The sequence below is a fragment of the Mustela putorius genome, unplaced genomic scaffold (assembly GCF_011764305.1).
Source record: "Mustela putorius furo isolate JIRA1106 unplaced genomic scaffold, ASM1176430v1.1 tig00003863_pilon_pilon_pilon, whole genome shotgun sequence".
Classification (NCBI taxonomy): Eukaryota; Metazoa; Chordata; class Mammalia; order Carnivora; family Mustelidae; genus Mustela; species Mustela putorius.
In genome coordinates this window covers 29788032-29805795 of record NW_025422015.1, presented here as the reverse complement: position 1 = coordinate 29805795, position 17764 = coordinate 29788032, and the positions used below count along the sequence as shown (strand labels likewise).

Genomic DNA, 17764 nt, shown 5'->3' with positions numbered 1-17764 from the left:
CAGGCAGGAATGGCCAAGAAAAGGCACACTGTAGACAGACTGGAGGACCGTCCAGGGCATTGTCCTGAGCATCAGAATATAAAGAAAAAACAAGGTCCACTGGGAATCCTCTGGCATTAGATCCAAACATACACAGGCCTGGGTCCTGTGTAATTATTCTAGTTTTATGATTGGTAGCATTGTTTCTGTGTGAATTCTTTCTTTCTTATTTGTTTGTCTGCTTGTTTATTTGTTTATTTATTTGACAAAGAGAGAGTGCCAGTGAGAGAGGAAACACAAGCAGGGGGAGTGGGAAACGGAGAAGCAGACTCCCCACTGAGCAGGAACCTGATGAGGGGCTTGATCTGAGGACCCTGGGATCCTGACCTGAGCTGAAGACACATGCTTTAAAGACTGAGCCACCCAGGTCCCCTTTCAGGATAAATTTTAACGTGCACGTGAAAGTGGAAGCAGTAAGAGACAGGCAAATGTAGGCAACTTTTTAGCTGCTTAATAGAAATAGCACTAAATACAGTGACTCCAGTGCAGTAAGTGGCTTTTTTTGCAGGTAGAATTGCTTCATTCTGATTCTGCTACAGCTCAGCTTCAGTCCTCAAAGCCTCTCCAAAAACAGTAATATTGCAGAGGTTTTTAATGTCCCTGACATCTTAGAGGTAACAATGAAATTTTTTCTTTGAATTTTTTTTTGTCATAATAAATTATATTAGGAAGATAAAGGAAAGATGGCAATAAAATTCTTCTAAAATCGTATCCAACTAATACATAACAAAGACATTTGACAACATTAGTACATTTGAACAAGAGGTGCATATGAAATAGTTCTAAATCAATAATCATATTCAGTGAACCTTTATATACATGATTTTCTAGTGACTGTGGAAACGTCTTGCAAATAGTAGAAACTTAACATTGAGGGAAAAGTAGTCACTAGAAAATTGCCTGCAATTGTGCATTAATAACAATAACAACAAAAATAGAAATTACAGGAGTCTACTCAGTGGTCTGTGTGGATTTAAAATCTCCCAGATAATAGTCTCCTAGACAGATTTTTACAACTACCATTTCTAGTTAGTTTAAGCTTTGACCCAAGTGAAGTCTTTAAGCAGTAGTTTAAATTTTTTATAATCATCAATATCTCAAGGTTTACTTTGGAGGTAAGCTCCAATCTTTCTTTTGAGCTGCTTTTATTGTGAACAGTAATATATGGTCCAAGTATTCTTGTGGTATAATTGCGGACTAAAATAAACGTAACCCATACTACATTAGAAGGAGGGAAGGTTTACCTTGTGCAAATTATGGTTTGCAAATCATATACATGTATGTGTATATAAATAGCCATACAGATATTTGGATTTTCCTGGTAGTATCTTTCAATAACACCTTTAGTTCTCACACAATCAAGGACAGTGTTCTCATTAATTGTCAGATAAAATGAGAGAGAAGAATAAAAAGGAGTCTCTTTCAAAGTGCACATAATCACTGGAGAAAGGAAAGACTAAACTTCTCTGTGGGAATTAATTGGAGACTCCCCCCCAATAAGACTATTTTTCCATACAGCAGAGCCAATGTATCTGTGTCAAATAGGTTTTTCAAACTTAGGTAATGAACTCTACCCTGAAAGCAAAATGGCTCTGAAGAATACAAATATTTAAGAAAGCTATTTTAAGGAGGAAGCAGTATCTGTGTAAAATGAAAAGGTGAATTTTAGTGTCTGAAAGGCTTGACTTTGATTCTTGCCCTCACCTTTTAGCCACAATGAGATACCGAGTAGCTTACATTATCTACCTGTGCTTCAGCTTCTTTGTTTATAAAACAATTGAAATCTCAAGCACAGCTTGCTGAAGCAAAATGTATAAAGTACATATCTATGTGGCTGGCAAAAAGCTCTTCCCTCAAACAATTCTTACACTGTGCCTGGCTAATTCCTCATTCTTCTTACTCAAGTTTTAAATATCACTTCTTCAGGAAAGTCTCCTCTGATTCCCCAAACTCGATTAGCATACCCGAGTAGAGTCTCTTACAGCACCCCATATATCTCTTCCATAATTCTTTCCATTTTAATTAATTATGTAATTAACACTATAAATTCCACTGTAAAGACCACGCCTCTCTTGTACTCCCAGTGTCTGGTGAGCACATGTTTTGATTACTGTATATTAGATGCACAGAAAGTAATTATCAAATGTGGTACTTATCAGTCCATCTAAAAAATTAACATGAATATTATTAGCTCTTGATACTTAAGTAGGTGACATTTCTACTAATTAATACAAAACATATATGTATATCTGTATTAGATAATAAATATATGTTTGTGAATTCAGAGAGGGTTCAGTGAAAGTTGAAGTAGTCTGAGAAGTCTTGATGTTATATGTGCACATTAGTCTTAGAAAGAGGTCTGGGATTTAGATGGACAGGAAGGAAAGCCAGTCCATTGCAAAGACTGGGATCACAAAATTTAAATAAGAATGTCATGTGACTAAGAGTCTTTGAAAAGAACAATTCAACGCTCTAATTCTTGAGTCTTCCTCCCTATTACTTGCCTTGCCATCTTTATTTCTCCAGAGATAAGCAAGTGCGTGGAATGATTCTGCACTAAATACCTATTTTGTGAATGGATAGAAAAAGAGAGAATCAGAGCGCATGGTGGCATTTTCTTTCTAACCTTTACTTCCCTTCTAAATTTGCTTTTTATGCATTCCATTATTTAAGGAAAATCCTTACTCTTTCTTTTGGAAATTGTAATCAGAGCATTTCCAAGTCACAGTGAACTGGAAGAAAATGTTTAAGGGTTAAGTCAATAAATACAAGTTTTCAAATATATGAGTGTGACCTGGGCAGTTTGGGGTCACACATCTGTAAAGGAGATAACTCTAAAGTAGTATGGTCTTTTCCATATATTTTTGCTAATAAATTCCTAGTGTTATATTAAATTGAACTATTACCTTTATCCTTCAAAACTGAAGACGTCTTCATGGATTTTTCTTTTCTAATTTCTGCAAGAGGAATCATGGGAAGAACATGTTACAAGGAATCACAGAAAAAAAAAAGAAAAAATACAGCTCTGCAAGTTTCTTCATGTTTTTTGTTTTTGTTTTTGTTTTCTGAAGCTTAACAACTCAGAGAGTGGCTCTGAGTTGGTATTCAAGACAGACATATCTCCTGTTATAAATTGCCTGTAAAACATCGACTAAATGTGCAAAAGATACAAAATAAGCCCACGAATTATTATCACAATTAGAAAACTATCATAGACACATTAAAGGTAAAAATAAGATGCTGTGGGTTTTGAGGAAAGAAGATATAACAATGGTCGCTAACATTGTCTATTCACTATATGTCATAGGGAGCGTTCTCTACTGTTGACCATTCAACGTTCATTACAACCTTGTAAGGTAGGTGGATCTTGTTATTATTTCTGCTTTTCACTTAAAGGGATTAAATAGTTTCCAAGGTCACATGGCTGAGACAGGAGGACTAGAATTTGAGCTGATATTTCTCTGAACTTAACCACAAGGGCCCTGTCTCTCCCAGCTGAATGATGGGATCAGGAAAGGCTTTGGCAGGTGGTACTGAGGCGGACCTTGAACATGGAAAAGATTTAGATAGACATGGAGAAAATGGAGAGCAAGACACATTTTAGAAAGATAGAAGAGAGCAGGAGGAGGCTTGAGCTGGTCATTGGTCAGTTCGGCTGTGTGAGTCACGTGTAACCAACAGAATGCAATGGAAGTTATGCGTGTGACTTCCTGGGCTAATCATGAAAGCCAAGTTCTTTCCACCTGCTTCTCCAGGGACAACAGCTTGGAGGAAGCTGACCGCAAGGTAAGTACTCCAATCACCACTCTAACCACCACTAACTGGGTGGTTAGTACTCTAACCACCATGTTAGAAAAGCTACACACAGGCACCCTTTCAATAGGTCCTGCTGAGCCTCCAGCTTCACTGCTAAGTGAGTGTATCGTCTCAGATGTCCAGAAGATGATCACTTTAGATGACTATAGCCTAAGCCCACATTTGCCTACAATCATATGAGATACCCAAGTAAAAACTGCCTAGTTGATCCTTCCTAAATTTCTGACCCTCTAAATCATGAGCACAGTAAAACTGTCTGTGTAAATTATACCACTACGTTTTGGAGTGGTCTGTACACAGAAACAGCATTTGAAACCATCGGCTAATAAGTAACAACATACTGCAGCATGCTGTAAGTTCTCCACTGGAGCTCTGTAGATAACAGAGAAATGATTAATAGCTCTATTTTATAATTGGGAAGGTTTTCACTGAGAAGGGGCCATTTGGGTTTAGGCTCCTAAAATGAGTAGAATCTCACTAGTCAGGAAATGCCAATTTAATAGTGTACCGGGATGTAGGATGTAGAACAGATTTTAAAAATACTGAAGATAGCTTCTGAAGTTTGTACATGTTTCACATGCACAAGGATAATCTGCCATCAATTGAGATATGAAATGTAAGAAATAGACGCCTTTAGAGAAAGATACCATCCTTGTTTTGAATGTATTATGTTTCGTGTGTCCACAAGATAGCCAAAAAGGAAATGTCTAGCCAATAGTGGGAAACACAGGTAAAGTGCAGATTTTATGCAAGTGTTGCAGAGAAGCAAAGCAACCTGCAGTCTCACTGATAAATGGAAACTAACAATATAATCAGTAACATGAGTTTTGAATCCCCCAAACAAATCTTATTACTGTTTACATATACTGACTTGACTTCATGAATAAATTAAGTATACAAAGGCAAAATAAACCAGAACGTTAAAAATTTAGTTCTTCATGATACATACAAATTAAAAAAAAAAGACTGATGGATTATAATGTTTTGCTTGTATATTTTAAATCCAATCTTATATAATTTGTCTATACTGAAATATCATTCACTTATTGGTAGTAATATACTTAATCTTATGCATTTTGATCAGCTATTATCAAAAGTTTTAAAATCACACAAACTGTGATCAAAATAGAAATGAAAGTCAAGTTTTAAATAAGTTACTAGATAAAAATTATTCATTTTAAGAGAAACATACTCAATTCCAATAAGGCTAGGAATTTTTAAAATATTTATTTATTTATTCTATATATAGAGTGAGAGCACAAGAGGGAGGAGCAGAGAGAGAATCTCAAGCAGACTCCACGCCAAGTGCAGAGCCAGATCTCATGACCCTGACATCGTAACCTGAGCAAAAACCAAGAGTCAGACACTTAACTGACTGAGCCACTCAGGTACCTGAGACCCAGATTTTTTTAAAGTTAAGGAATTGAATATATCTAATCAAGATTAAGAAATAGGCAATAGTATTTGCTTTTTTTCTAACATGGTCCTGTAGAAGATAAATCCCATCTATAACAACAGTGTTCTAAAGAGTTTGTTTGTTTGTTTGTTTGTTTGTTTAATGCCTGTGAAACACGCAAAACAAAAAACTGAAATAATGGACAATCTTATAACGGAGGAAATAAGCACTAGAGTTTTTCCATAGCACAAGCATAAATATTTTGAACCTCAAGCAATGTGTTTAAAGGAAATAGCACAAATAAGAATGTCTTTGATCTGACTGCTATTTATTTTTCATTGCTCTGAATAATCAAGTTCAATATCAATTTATTATTAGTGACATTAGGATATTAAAAGTGTTTGTTGGAGCACTATGGTTTGATATCAATATCACATATAACTATATTTTAAGGGAAACAGAAACTGGAAGTTTTAAAAAGCCTAACAGAATCATCGGACAATTTAAGCCTCCTGGCTGTGAAAAGAACCAAACTCAAAACTGTTAACCTTTCTTACCCAGCGAGCTTTAATCAGGTGTTCAGAAATGTCATTTTTTTTAAAAAACTGTCTTTCTTACCTCTTTTGAAGATACAAGATGTCAGCTGATTTGAGATATTTTTTTCAATGTAGCAAACGTTTAGGATTTTTCTTCTAATGGAAAGAATAGTTCTAAAGAACCATATGGAGACCTCTATTTATAAGTTTAATAATACTTGATAATTTCTGGGATATGACTATTAATATACATCACATAGCATCAAAAATATTAAAATTGTTTCAAGCATTTCTACTGCTTCCTAAAGTGATATAATATTGCTCCTAAAGTGATTTAATTGTGATTAATTGCATGGATTTTTAAAATATTTATTATGTGGATACTTTACATGCATCTGTTATTATTTTCTGTTCATTTAGACATAATTTTTGACAAATCAGAAATATTTTAGAAAAGGCATTCTATAGAATTTAATATTTTTCCAAACTTCAAAATATAATTTTTATAAATCAATACAGAAAAAAGTATTCTCAAGTTCTCTAAATGGTTTAAAAGCTGTGCTTGTAATTCCCATGAAAGAAAATATAATATATTGATGTTTATTCAATAATAATTTTGAATCCTCCTTAAAAGATGTAGTCAGAGTTTAATTTTACTGGGACACTGTCCATTAACTTTGTAATTAAATATGACTTGGTGGGAAGCTATCTTTAACTTTGTCTTTGTCCTAATGATACATTTAATCATTCCCTATTCTGTGGGCTACAGCACTTGACACATATAATTGCAACATTTTAAAATGCTTTTCTCTAAATATCTGTTCAAAAATCTTTAATTAAAAATGTTTCCAATTCAATTATATTTACATGTTGGTATCTTTTTTGTTTTAACCTTGGAACCTTCATTGCATTTCTTTCTTAATCGTACATTTTATTAAAAAAGAATATAATTTTGTGACTGATATTATCATCTACCTGCAATTGGACAGCTAATTGAAGAGCATAATATGAAATATGCTTTGAATGACATCTGGACAATGCTGTCAGAACTTGGAGACTGTGCTGAGGTGTTCCTCAAGATATTATATATAAGGCAAATTAGACTATTCTCTGAAAGTTAAGCTTCATAATCAATACAGAGTGGGAAGAGTGAGTGAGCTCAGAAAGTACCAACTACATAATACTATAAATACACCTCCGAAGGGCTTCCTTGCATTACTCAAGCGCTGTGGAGATCTCGGCAAGCGAGGCTGTGTTAATAATATTAAAACTGTGACATAGACCACAGCATAAACATTCAAAACAGCTAACAGAATTAGAACTTGTTCAATACACATCTTGCAATCACAATGGGGGAGAAAGTCTTGTCCAATGGATTCGGTATTCTCGTCCTTTTGATGAGCTTTTCCCTGTAATAGTACAGTTTTTCAAATTATCTTAGTTGAGGGACTCTCCTGAAATCATCTAAATATCCCTTGACATTAAATTCTGATTGAACTTTATAACTGTGATGATTTTAGGCTGTACAGTTTGGCTGCAGAGAATGGACCCTTTGTACATGCCTTAATATTCTGGTCCTCGTTACACATTAATAATCAGAATACTGATTGGAATTCTGGAAAGTACCTCAGTGGGGTGCATTTTAGTCATTTTTGTTCAACTCTGCCCAGCTGTTTTGGGAAGATCAGCAATATGCAATGATTTAAAAAAAGGAAAATAAGCACTTCTTTATATATTTGGGAGCTGAAATAAACTAGGACATTGTAGGCACAGAATTAGCTACAGAGTCCTAAATCTACTATAAAAGATTTTGTTTTTCATGGAAAACTTTATTAGTCATTAATTTTTTCTCATGTAATTATTTTCCAGCCAGGATGCCAAAGTTCTCATGTTTGTTTAAAGAAAAAATATTATTACAGGGATACAATTTGCTTGGTGGCAGGCAAAGCTAGGTCTTGGTCATTCTTGTGTTCACATACAATGATGAAGCATTATTTTATACCCTTAGGCATTTTACATATGATCTTTCTATGAACTGAATGTTTGTGTCCCTCTGAAATTCCTATGTGGGAACCTAAAACCCAATGTGATGGTATTTGCAGGCAAGGCTTTGGAAAATGATTAGGTCATGAGATTAGAGTCCTCATGAGTGGAATAGTACCCTTGCAAAAGAGATAAGAGATAGCTGATCTCCGTCTCTCTTTTTCTCTTTCCTCCATCAGGTATATAATCAGAGGGAATCTGTCTGCAAACCAGCAAGAGGACTCTTACCAGAAGCCAAACTGACTGGCACTTTGAACTTACACTCCCTAGTCTCCAGAACTGTAATAAACTTCTATTTAAGTCACCCTGTCTGTGCTACTTTTGTTACAGGAACCTCGAGTTGCTCTCTTTAATTTCTCACTCATTCCAGTGAGTTAGGTATTATCTACATTTCATAGATTGACAGCAAAAGCTAAGAGGCAAAAACTTGTCCAAGGTCACATCTACTAAACAGAGGTGGGAAACTTGAACCCAGACCATCAAACTACAAAGGTAGAGTTAAACTACTAGACTATACACTAAGAGAATAGTGGTTTATAAACTAAATAGCTTGTCAGATGCCCCTTCAGAATGAACAGTGAACATGTTTGCATCACCACATCACATCAATTGTTCTCCATAACTACCAGATTTCCATAGCTTTCCCAATACTTCTGAAGGCAGACCATGTCATCTGATACATACTAAGAATTCAATAACTATTTATTTAAAAAACTGATAAATTTGTCAATTTTATACTGACCACATTGTATTAGGAAAATTACCTTTTGATATTTACATAAAAACCTAATAATCATTATAATCATCTTTTATGGTTAGTTATTGCCTGACTTTTAATCCTAACATAGCTGTTATCAACTGAAATGAAATAGCTGATATTTGACAGTTTTATCATCAAAAAAAGCATATATTCCAATCTAATACTTACCTAGCATTTTTTTTTCCTGGAAGTTTAAATCTAGCATTTTACTTTTTGTTGTATAAGAAATATTGGATGTTGAATTTCCCAAATTGGATAATCTCATATTCCCTGTGCTCCACTGATTCATCCCTCCCTCCTCCAAAACCTCTGACAACACTAAAATTTATTCCATCTCCGTGGTTTTACCTTTTCTAGAATATCATGTAGTTAGGGTTATATAATAAGAAGACTTTTAAGACTGGCTTTTTTTTCACTTAGAATTTGTTTCCTCTGTGTCTTTCTGTGACTTGATAGCTCATGCATTTTTAGTACTATAAAAAGTAGCGTTGTATGGATGTAACAGAGTTTAATGATCTAATCACCTATAGAAGAGTGTATTTGGTTCCAAATTTTAGCAACTATGTATAAAGTAGGTACAAAGATTTGTTTGCAGGTTTTGTGTGGACACGAGTATTTAAGTCATTTGGGTATGTACTAAGATTGCTGGATTGTATGGTAAGATTACATTTAGTTTTATAAGAAACCACCAAACTGTCTTCCAGAGTGGCTGTACTATTTTGTATTCCCTCCAACAATGAATGAAAGTTCCTGTTGCTCCACATACTCCCCACATTTGATGTTATTAGTGTTTTGGATTTTGCCCTTCTAATAGGTATACAGTAGAATTTCATTGTTTTAATTTGCAATTTCCTAATGATGTATGATGCTGAACATCTTTTCATATGCTTTTTTGGTCATCTGTGTATCTTCTTTGGTAAAGTATCTGTTCAGATTTTGTGCCAATTTTTTTAAAAGGAGTTGTTCATCTTCCTATTTTTTGCATAACTTTCCTTTATCAGATATGTATTTAATAAACATTTTATCTTATCCTATGTCTCGTCTTCAAGTTTTCATAATGGTATCTTCTGAAGAACAGACATGTTTAATTTTGATGAAGTCCAACTTATAAATTTTTAATTCATGGCTTTGCCCTTGGTATTGTACCTAAAAAGCCATTGCCAGAAGCCAAGGCCACCCAGATTTTCTTGTTATCCTCCGGGAGTTTTACAATTTTACATTTAGGTCTATGATCATCTTTGAGTTTTTTTTTTTTTTTTAATTTTTTAAGATTTTACCTATTTATTTGACACAGAGAGAGATCACAAGTAGGCAGAGAGGCAGACAGAGAGAGAGGCAGGGGGAAGCAGGCTCCCTGCAGAGCAGAGAGCCCGTTGTGGTGCTCAATCCCAGGACCCTGAGATCATGACTTGAGCTGAAGGCAGAGGCTTTAACCCACTGAACCACCCAGGAGCCCTGAATTTATTTTTTGAGAAGGGTGTAGAGTCTGTGTCTAGATGCCGCTGCTGCTGTTGCTGCTGCATCTCCTCCCCCGTCCCCTCCCCCTTATTCCCCTTCCTCCCCCACCACTTTCTTCTCCTCCTCCTCCCTCTTTTTTTTTTTCTTCTTCTTTTCTTCCTCCTCCTCCTTCTCTGCCACCTTCTTCTTCTTCTTCTTCTTTACTTGTGGATGTCCAATTGTTCCAGCACTATTTGTTGAGAAGATTATACTTTCTCTTTGGAACCATTTTTCCTTTATTGGTCAAAGCTTAGTTGACTATATTTTTGTGGGTCTATTGCTGGGTTATTCTGTTCCATCAATCTATTAGTCTACTATTTTGGCACTGCTATTTAGTCTACTATTAGTAGTAGTCTATTAGTCTACTATTTTAGCACCATGCTATGTTGGTTATTCTCGCTTTATATACAGTTGAAGTTGAAGTAGTGGTGTCAGTTCTCCAACTTTGTTTTTCTATTGTCTTAGCTATTTTGGGCCTTGTCTTTTTCCATAGAAACTGTCTAATAAGATTTTTGATAGCTACAATATCAGTTTGTCAATATCCACTGTCATTTTACTATGATTGCATTGAATCTATAGATGAAAAACTGACATCTTAACAATTTTGAGCCTGCCTACCATGAACATGGAATAATTCTCATTACTTGGTTCTCTCTTTTTTTTTTTATTTGAGTTTTGTGGTTCTCCTCATATAAATCATACAAATATCTTGTTATAATTATATCTAAATATTTATTTTGTTATTTCTAATGTAAATGGTACTACATTTTGAACTTTGTTCATTCTGATTTTTTATTGCTGCCATATAAAAGAGCAACTTACTTTTGTGTATTAACCTTGTATCCTGAAGACTTGCTATAATTACTTACTAATTTCAGGAGGTTTTTCTTGATTCTTTGGAATTTTCCACACAGATACTTATCATATGAGAACAAAAACTCTTTTATTTCTTCCTTCTTAGTTGGTAAGTTTTAATTTCCCTTTCTTGTCCTATTGCATTAACCAGTACTTCTAGTACAATGTTAAATAAAGGAAGTGAGAGGGGTATCCTTGCCATTTTTCTTATCTGGGGGAAAGCTTCTGTTTTTCATTAATTCTGACATTAGCTGTAGGTTTTCTGTAGATATTTTTTATCTAGTTAGGGAAGTTCTTCTCTATTCCCAGTTTGCTAAGAGTTTTAATCATTAATGGGTGTTAGATTTTTTCAAATGATTTTCTGTTCCCATTAATAGGATCATGCATTTCTTCTTCAGCTTGTTGAAGGATTGTGATGGATTATATTGATTTTTCAAATGTTGAAACAATATGCAAACAGGAATAAATCCCAATGTTTAATTTTTTAATTCATTGTTTGATTTGATTATATATTAGAGTTCCTTGATTTTTTTAATAAAGTTCTTGTCTAAAAATACTTTAAACGTTGTTGTATATATGTACATGTAAAAGAAAATTGAAGTCCCAGACTTTCCAAAGCAATTTAGTTGAGGTAAAACAAAAGTTAATGCCATTAAAAACAAACAAACAAAACACCTGGAAACTCTCCTTCCTACAGTGCTTGTTAGTGTGACAAAGTGATCCCCTGCAAAACAAGGACCCTCATTTAGGTTCCTTCACTTGGGAACAATATTTTAAAAGGAGGACTCATTTTTGTATTTTAAAAAGATAAACTCAATTTATTCAGTAAACATTTATTCAGTGCCTCTTTTGTCCTGGGAGCTGGAAAAGCATAAATGGTTGCAATGAGTTCAGTTAATGTCAGAATGCATCTACCTGGATGATAGAGACACATACACAGGGATCGAGGCCCATAGCATATAGATTACCAAACATCCCCTGATGGAAAGAGAAAAGATTTCACAGAAGTACTGGAATTTGTAGTGGATTCTGAAACTAAATAAGAGGTTTGTCATTAAGGAGGAATTGGAAAGACATCTCCAACATAAGGAACAACATAAACAAACCATGGAGTGTGAAGGTTCATGTGGCTGAATTGCTGGATATACAAAGTAGGGGAGAAGCAGTGAGCAAAAGCTTGAAAGTCACATGGAGAATTGGTGGTGAAGGGAACTATAGTATCCTACCAAAGATTTTAAATTTATATCCTTCCTGTGATAATCTTTGAAGATGCTAAGTCCAGATATTCTTTCTAGTATTATGCCAATGTAATTAATAAAGTTTTGTTCATAAAAGAACATTATACATAATAAACTGACCAACAATATGTAGAAAGTCATTGTCATCTTATTTGGAAATAGTCCCACCCACTGTGGGTGGCTGCCACCCACAGTTGTGTTATCCACATTCTCCTGTCTCCAGAGACAACATCTTATGTTTCAACATTTATAGTTTCTTTGTTACATGTGTGTCAAGGACATAATTTCTATATCCTGTGCGCCATTGTTACTGACACTTATGATTAAATAACATTTAGAGAATCTTCATTTCATTTAATTAAATATCATGCTTTGCTCCAGAGATATACTTTTTGATTCTTAAGTGTGATTTAAGCATATATTTTGAAATGTAAACAGAGTAAATACTTCAAATAATACAATTCCATTTAGTAGATTTACATAGTATTTTTAAGCATTTTCATTTTCGAATCTGAATCTGACTTTCATGTATTTATACTTTTGTGCAGATTATACTTACAATCAGAAAAATAAGTCTATCTTCAGAATTTGGGACAAAGTGGAAATGCTTCAGACATAGTAAATATTTTTTATAAATGAGAATTAGACAATATTATGACTGGAAGCTCCACTAGAGATTGCTTAGTGAAATAAGCTTGGATTATAAAAGAAGCAGGTAACTAGCCTAATGTCACAGAATAAACTATGGGAAAGGCAGATAGCTTATTTTGAGATAGATCTATACTCCACTGTTCAAACAGGTTAATATTTTTAATTACCATTGGCTTTTATCAGTTATTTTTTTCAAGGACCAACAGTACAAGTTCTAACTTCAACTTAAGAATTGTTCACCATGATTGTTATTGCCAAGAGTTTTAGGACAATTGATGCTGTGTATGGCTTTATTCTAGTATAAGAAAAAAATAAAATAAAAATCCAAACTTTGTAAGTTACAATAATGAAAAAAAAATTTCTTAACTTACATTTTGCCATTTTTGAATTCCAAAGATCTGAATTAAATTTTCATTTTTTAAAAATCATTTTTCAATCAGTTTATACTACATTATTATTCTATTAAAAATTGGGCAGTAATAGTCAATAAGACACAGGTAATTTTATGTAGAATAGTGATAAAATTTTCATGTTCATTCCTGAAATTATTTGACCAAAAATGTATAATTTCATTCACTACAAGGAGAAAATAACAATGAACGTGGAGTCAATGATTTCATATGATTTCTTGCAATATGACTTTTAGAGAATGGGGCTAACCTCCATTAATTTGTTATAAGATGTAGCATAACAATTAGTTTTTATACAATTTTATTCAAGGTAGTGTATGTCAATTTTTTTTTCCTAAACAAGTCTTTAATGGAAAATTAATTTATAAATGAAAGAAAAAGTCAATAAAAAGAAAAAAACAGGAAAAACCTTTGTTTTGAAACATAACAGCTTAGAATATACATTCTATTGAAGATTTCCAAAGGAAAAAAGATCGAATCCATATGTGGTTTCGAGATAATAGCAAGAGCAGAACAAAATATTAAAACAAAAAGGCATAATTAGCAGCTTGATGTTCTTGAGCTCATAAAGAGGCATTTTCTTGGTGTGTTGTATGGTGCATTTCCACAATCCTTTATATAATCTAGCCTAGAATGTCAATGGAACAAAGCTGATTTTTCTCACTGTTGAACAAAATTTTAATCTTCAAGTATTTATGTTAAATAATTAAAAGTTGTTTTTACATGCCAGTGATAGTAACTGAAATTGTATATGAGAAAAAATGGGATTTGTAAGAGAATTTCACTATGAAAAGCATGGAAACAGACTCTTCAAGATTAAAGGATGTGTGTTTTTTTTGTTTTGGGTTTGTTGTTGTTGTTGTTTTAAATGGAGCCCAAAATGGGGCTTGAACTCAGTGTAGGGCTTGAACTCATGACCCTGAGATGGTCTCATAGCATTACCTCCAAATCTCGTCAACAGCATTGGCACACATTGCTCTCTTACTGGGCTGAAATTCTCTTTAGCACTGAATGGCATTCTTATCAGTAAATGTGTGAATCACGTAAACCAAATGTTGCATGGCAGATTACAGCACCCTGCAGGAGATCAATGTAACAATACACATTTCTTTAAATAAATGTTGTTCTGCTGTGTAGATAGGATTTAGATCTGTCTAGTTATTAAAAAGATGAGGAGAGTGGGGAGGAACATAGTGAGAAAGAAACTAGAAAAGAATTTCCAATTCATAAGATAAACTAATTCTGAGAACATTCCGAAAGTATTAAATAAAAGTGAGAAGTGAGATGCGCTATGTGAGCGAGTGAGGTAATGGAGAATTGCCAAAGGTTCTCTTGAAGATATATAAAATACGTAAATAAGCAGAGTGCACTCCTTTCCATGTGTCGTAAAGCTCTGCATGTAAACCATCTTCTCTCTGTAGCCCACTTCATGTTCCTCACACCCACTCTCCAGCGCCTAGCCTGTTGTGGGCGCTCAATAAATATTAAACAATCAAAACACAAACTGTTGTGAATAAGTTTGGAATTCACAGGAATCAATAGTATTGTTATCATTTAACATTTATTGAGGGTCAACAGCATGACTTAGTCCACATGTGCAAATAAGTTATTTTATAATCACATATTAAGCAAATAGTTAAATACAGTTTGTGTTAACTAAACTTCCAGTTTTACTCCATTGGTCTGAAATGCAAAACTGTTTCTTTTTAAAATAATTTTGACACACTGTAAAATATAAACATTAATTATTTAAATAAATAAGTTTCTCGCAGGGAAACCATTACTCTTAGATATTATTAACATACACTTTGAAGTATGAGATAAATCTACAATAAGTACACATCATGTATTCTAAATAGACCAGTGCATGTACAAAGAAAAGAAGAATCTGAAAAGGTGAAGGACGATGACAAATACACAAAGCTGTAATAGCATTTGGGTTTCCCTGCTGTTATGACAACTTAAAACACTAATACAAATATGTAGGGCACCCTTGTTTACAAAATAGAATCAAAGGCAAAGAAAGAAACTCTTCAGGCGAACACAAATTAGTGTGCTTCTGAATTTAGAAACATTTCTTAACGTGAGGCAAGATATAATTTTTTATTACAGGAAATGAACTGTATTTGATACATTTATGATCCACAGTCTCCAGTTTTATCCTGAATAAAATGACTACTAATTGTGCTCAGATTTATTCTTGTGACTAATAGGCACTTAAATTCTATTTAATCTTTTTTTGTGAATATTTTTCTGTCATGTTTCTACTTAACAATTTTGAAGTGATTTTTAATAGCTAAGAGAATGGAAAACTATATTTAATATTTCTGAGGTGATTTTTTCAGTTTAATTTTAGGATTCTCAAGTATCTATAAGTACTCAAGTTTATGGTATGTTTTTCCTTAACATTTGAATATCAGAATCTTAGAAAAGAAAGTACTTCTAGACTAGCCTTCCCCTAAAGGAGAATAGCCTCTATATCTTGGTGTAAGGAACACACTGCTTAAACACATGGTTGAATAGAAAATTTTTACATTTGGAAGGACTAAGAGATCATCTAATTCTGTTCCACAGTTGTAAAAATAAGAAAAACAAGGATAGGCCTAATGTTTCTATATTTATACTCATATATTCGCTTAATTGGGCATTGTTTAAATTTCTCCTTCATTTTAAGATTTTTTAAAAAAATTCACAAGAGTTGCAATTATTAAAATTTAATTTTTCAGTGTTTATCTGTATAATGACTATTCACCATATGCAGTTTTATTTATGTGAGAACACCATTTACAAAGATCATAATAATATGGTGTCACTAATGAATAATGTATATTTAATTATTATTTTTTCTCTACTAGTTCCATTTTAGAACTGAAGAATTTAATCACTTATGTCCTGGTTTCTAAAATGTGGCAAACTTCACTCTTGGAAATCATATTTTGATTAACTAAAATATTCTCTTAATTGAACAATATTTAGAGGAACATTTCATCTAATAATCTTTTCTTTAACAACCCCTCTGTATTCATTCAACCCACAGATACTCATTGAACACATACTGTATGCCAGCACTGCTGTGGGCTTCTAGAATAGACTGTTAGAGAAGACCTTATGTGAACTCATACATAGGTGTGAATGAAAGAAAAGGAAAGATGACTTGCAAGTGATCTAATTTATTACTATTTTTTTTTACCTTTTTACTGTTGGATTTCAGTCACTTTGAGGGAAGAAAATTAAAAATGAGGAGATGTTGGGACTTCAATCTACAATTCAGATCTTTTAAAGTTAATTGTCTGGTGTCCTTCCCTGCCCAAGTAAGTAGCTAGCCCCTGGATGCTTCTTTAGAGTGCCTCTATTGCTCATCTGGCTAGTAACAAACAAATATTGCTTAATGTTTTCTTCTGAAAGAAATCAAGATTGAAAAAGAAAGGTAAATGGGATTTAGGAGGCAGGTCAATTTTGAAAGTGAATAACAAGGAAGAAAATGTACGCTATAAGAAATTATGTCAACAAATGAATAAATTAAGCTTAATGAAACATGATACACTCTTTCTAGGTGTAATATACAAATATCTAAATATAAGTCCTCCTATGGTAGAACACAGCATGTAGCAAGTGTTACAATGTTTTATCTTTGACTTTACTTAGCTTTCACTATAAGAATAGCAACACTTACTGTGTTAAATATTTGTATCTCTTGATGCTTCTAGGTACAGCCTATTCCAAGGAGGAATAGTTAATGATGTGGGGTGTGTGTGTGTGTGTGTGTGTGCACCTTTAAATGGAGAAATTATTTATAAAGTGTTTCTTAATACTCAAAATTCTAGTCCAGCCAATTTAAGATCTTCACAAAAAGAATAACTAAAAAAACAATTAATCATGAGTTAGAGATAAAATCGAGTTCCATTTTTGGACTTTTGCAGAAGTTAGATTAGCCAAATTTCTACTTCTTATGTGATGCAAGGTCTAGGTTACTAAATTACATTAACGTGAAATTCATTCCACCTTTCACTATGTGAATTTCCCATAATGTAAAGTTAAGCTTAATCAATGTTTCCTAAGCACAATTACAATTCAGACTAAGTTCAGAGGTTCAGTAGATGCAATTTTATATCGATCACCAAGTATATTTTCAATTTAGTAAGAATTTTGAAAATCATATTTTTCCCCAGTACAAGTTCATGATGCAAACTTAAATGAATAAAAGTGACTCTTTAAGAACTATTTAATTGTATTTCAATGCATTATAAACTGGTTTTAGATTATACTTCTGAAGATAAATAAACTGCATAAGGAAGAGAAGTACACAATAGATTTAGTGTCTCATCTTATGAATAACTTTTAGAATACTCTGATGAAATCTGTAAAACGTCATTGACTTATTTTCACATTAACTTTTGATTTTTTAAATCACAAATATATTTTTCATATCAATTATTAGTCATACATATATCATCTCAAAAATATGCAATTTATCCAAATAAATTATCATATTTCTTATGATATATTGAAAAATATGAGGCCAT

General features: G+C 33.2%; 1 protein-coding gene across 1 annotated transcript in view; it reads right to left on the bottom strand.

The window, feature by feature from the left end:
* Positions 1 to 17764, bottom strand: part of TRDN (triadin) — a 389840-nt gene that overhangs the window by 103102 nt on the left and 268974 nt on the right. The window contains exon 23 of the mRNA XM_013063299.2: positions 2946 to 2996. Coding sequence (XP_012918753.1) covers positions 2946 to 2996 — 51 coding nt within the window. The remainder of the gene's footprint in view (positions 1 to 2945; positions 2997 to 17764) is intronic.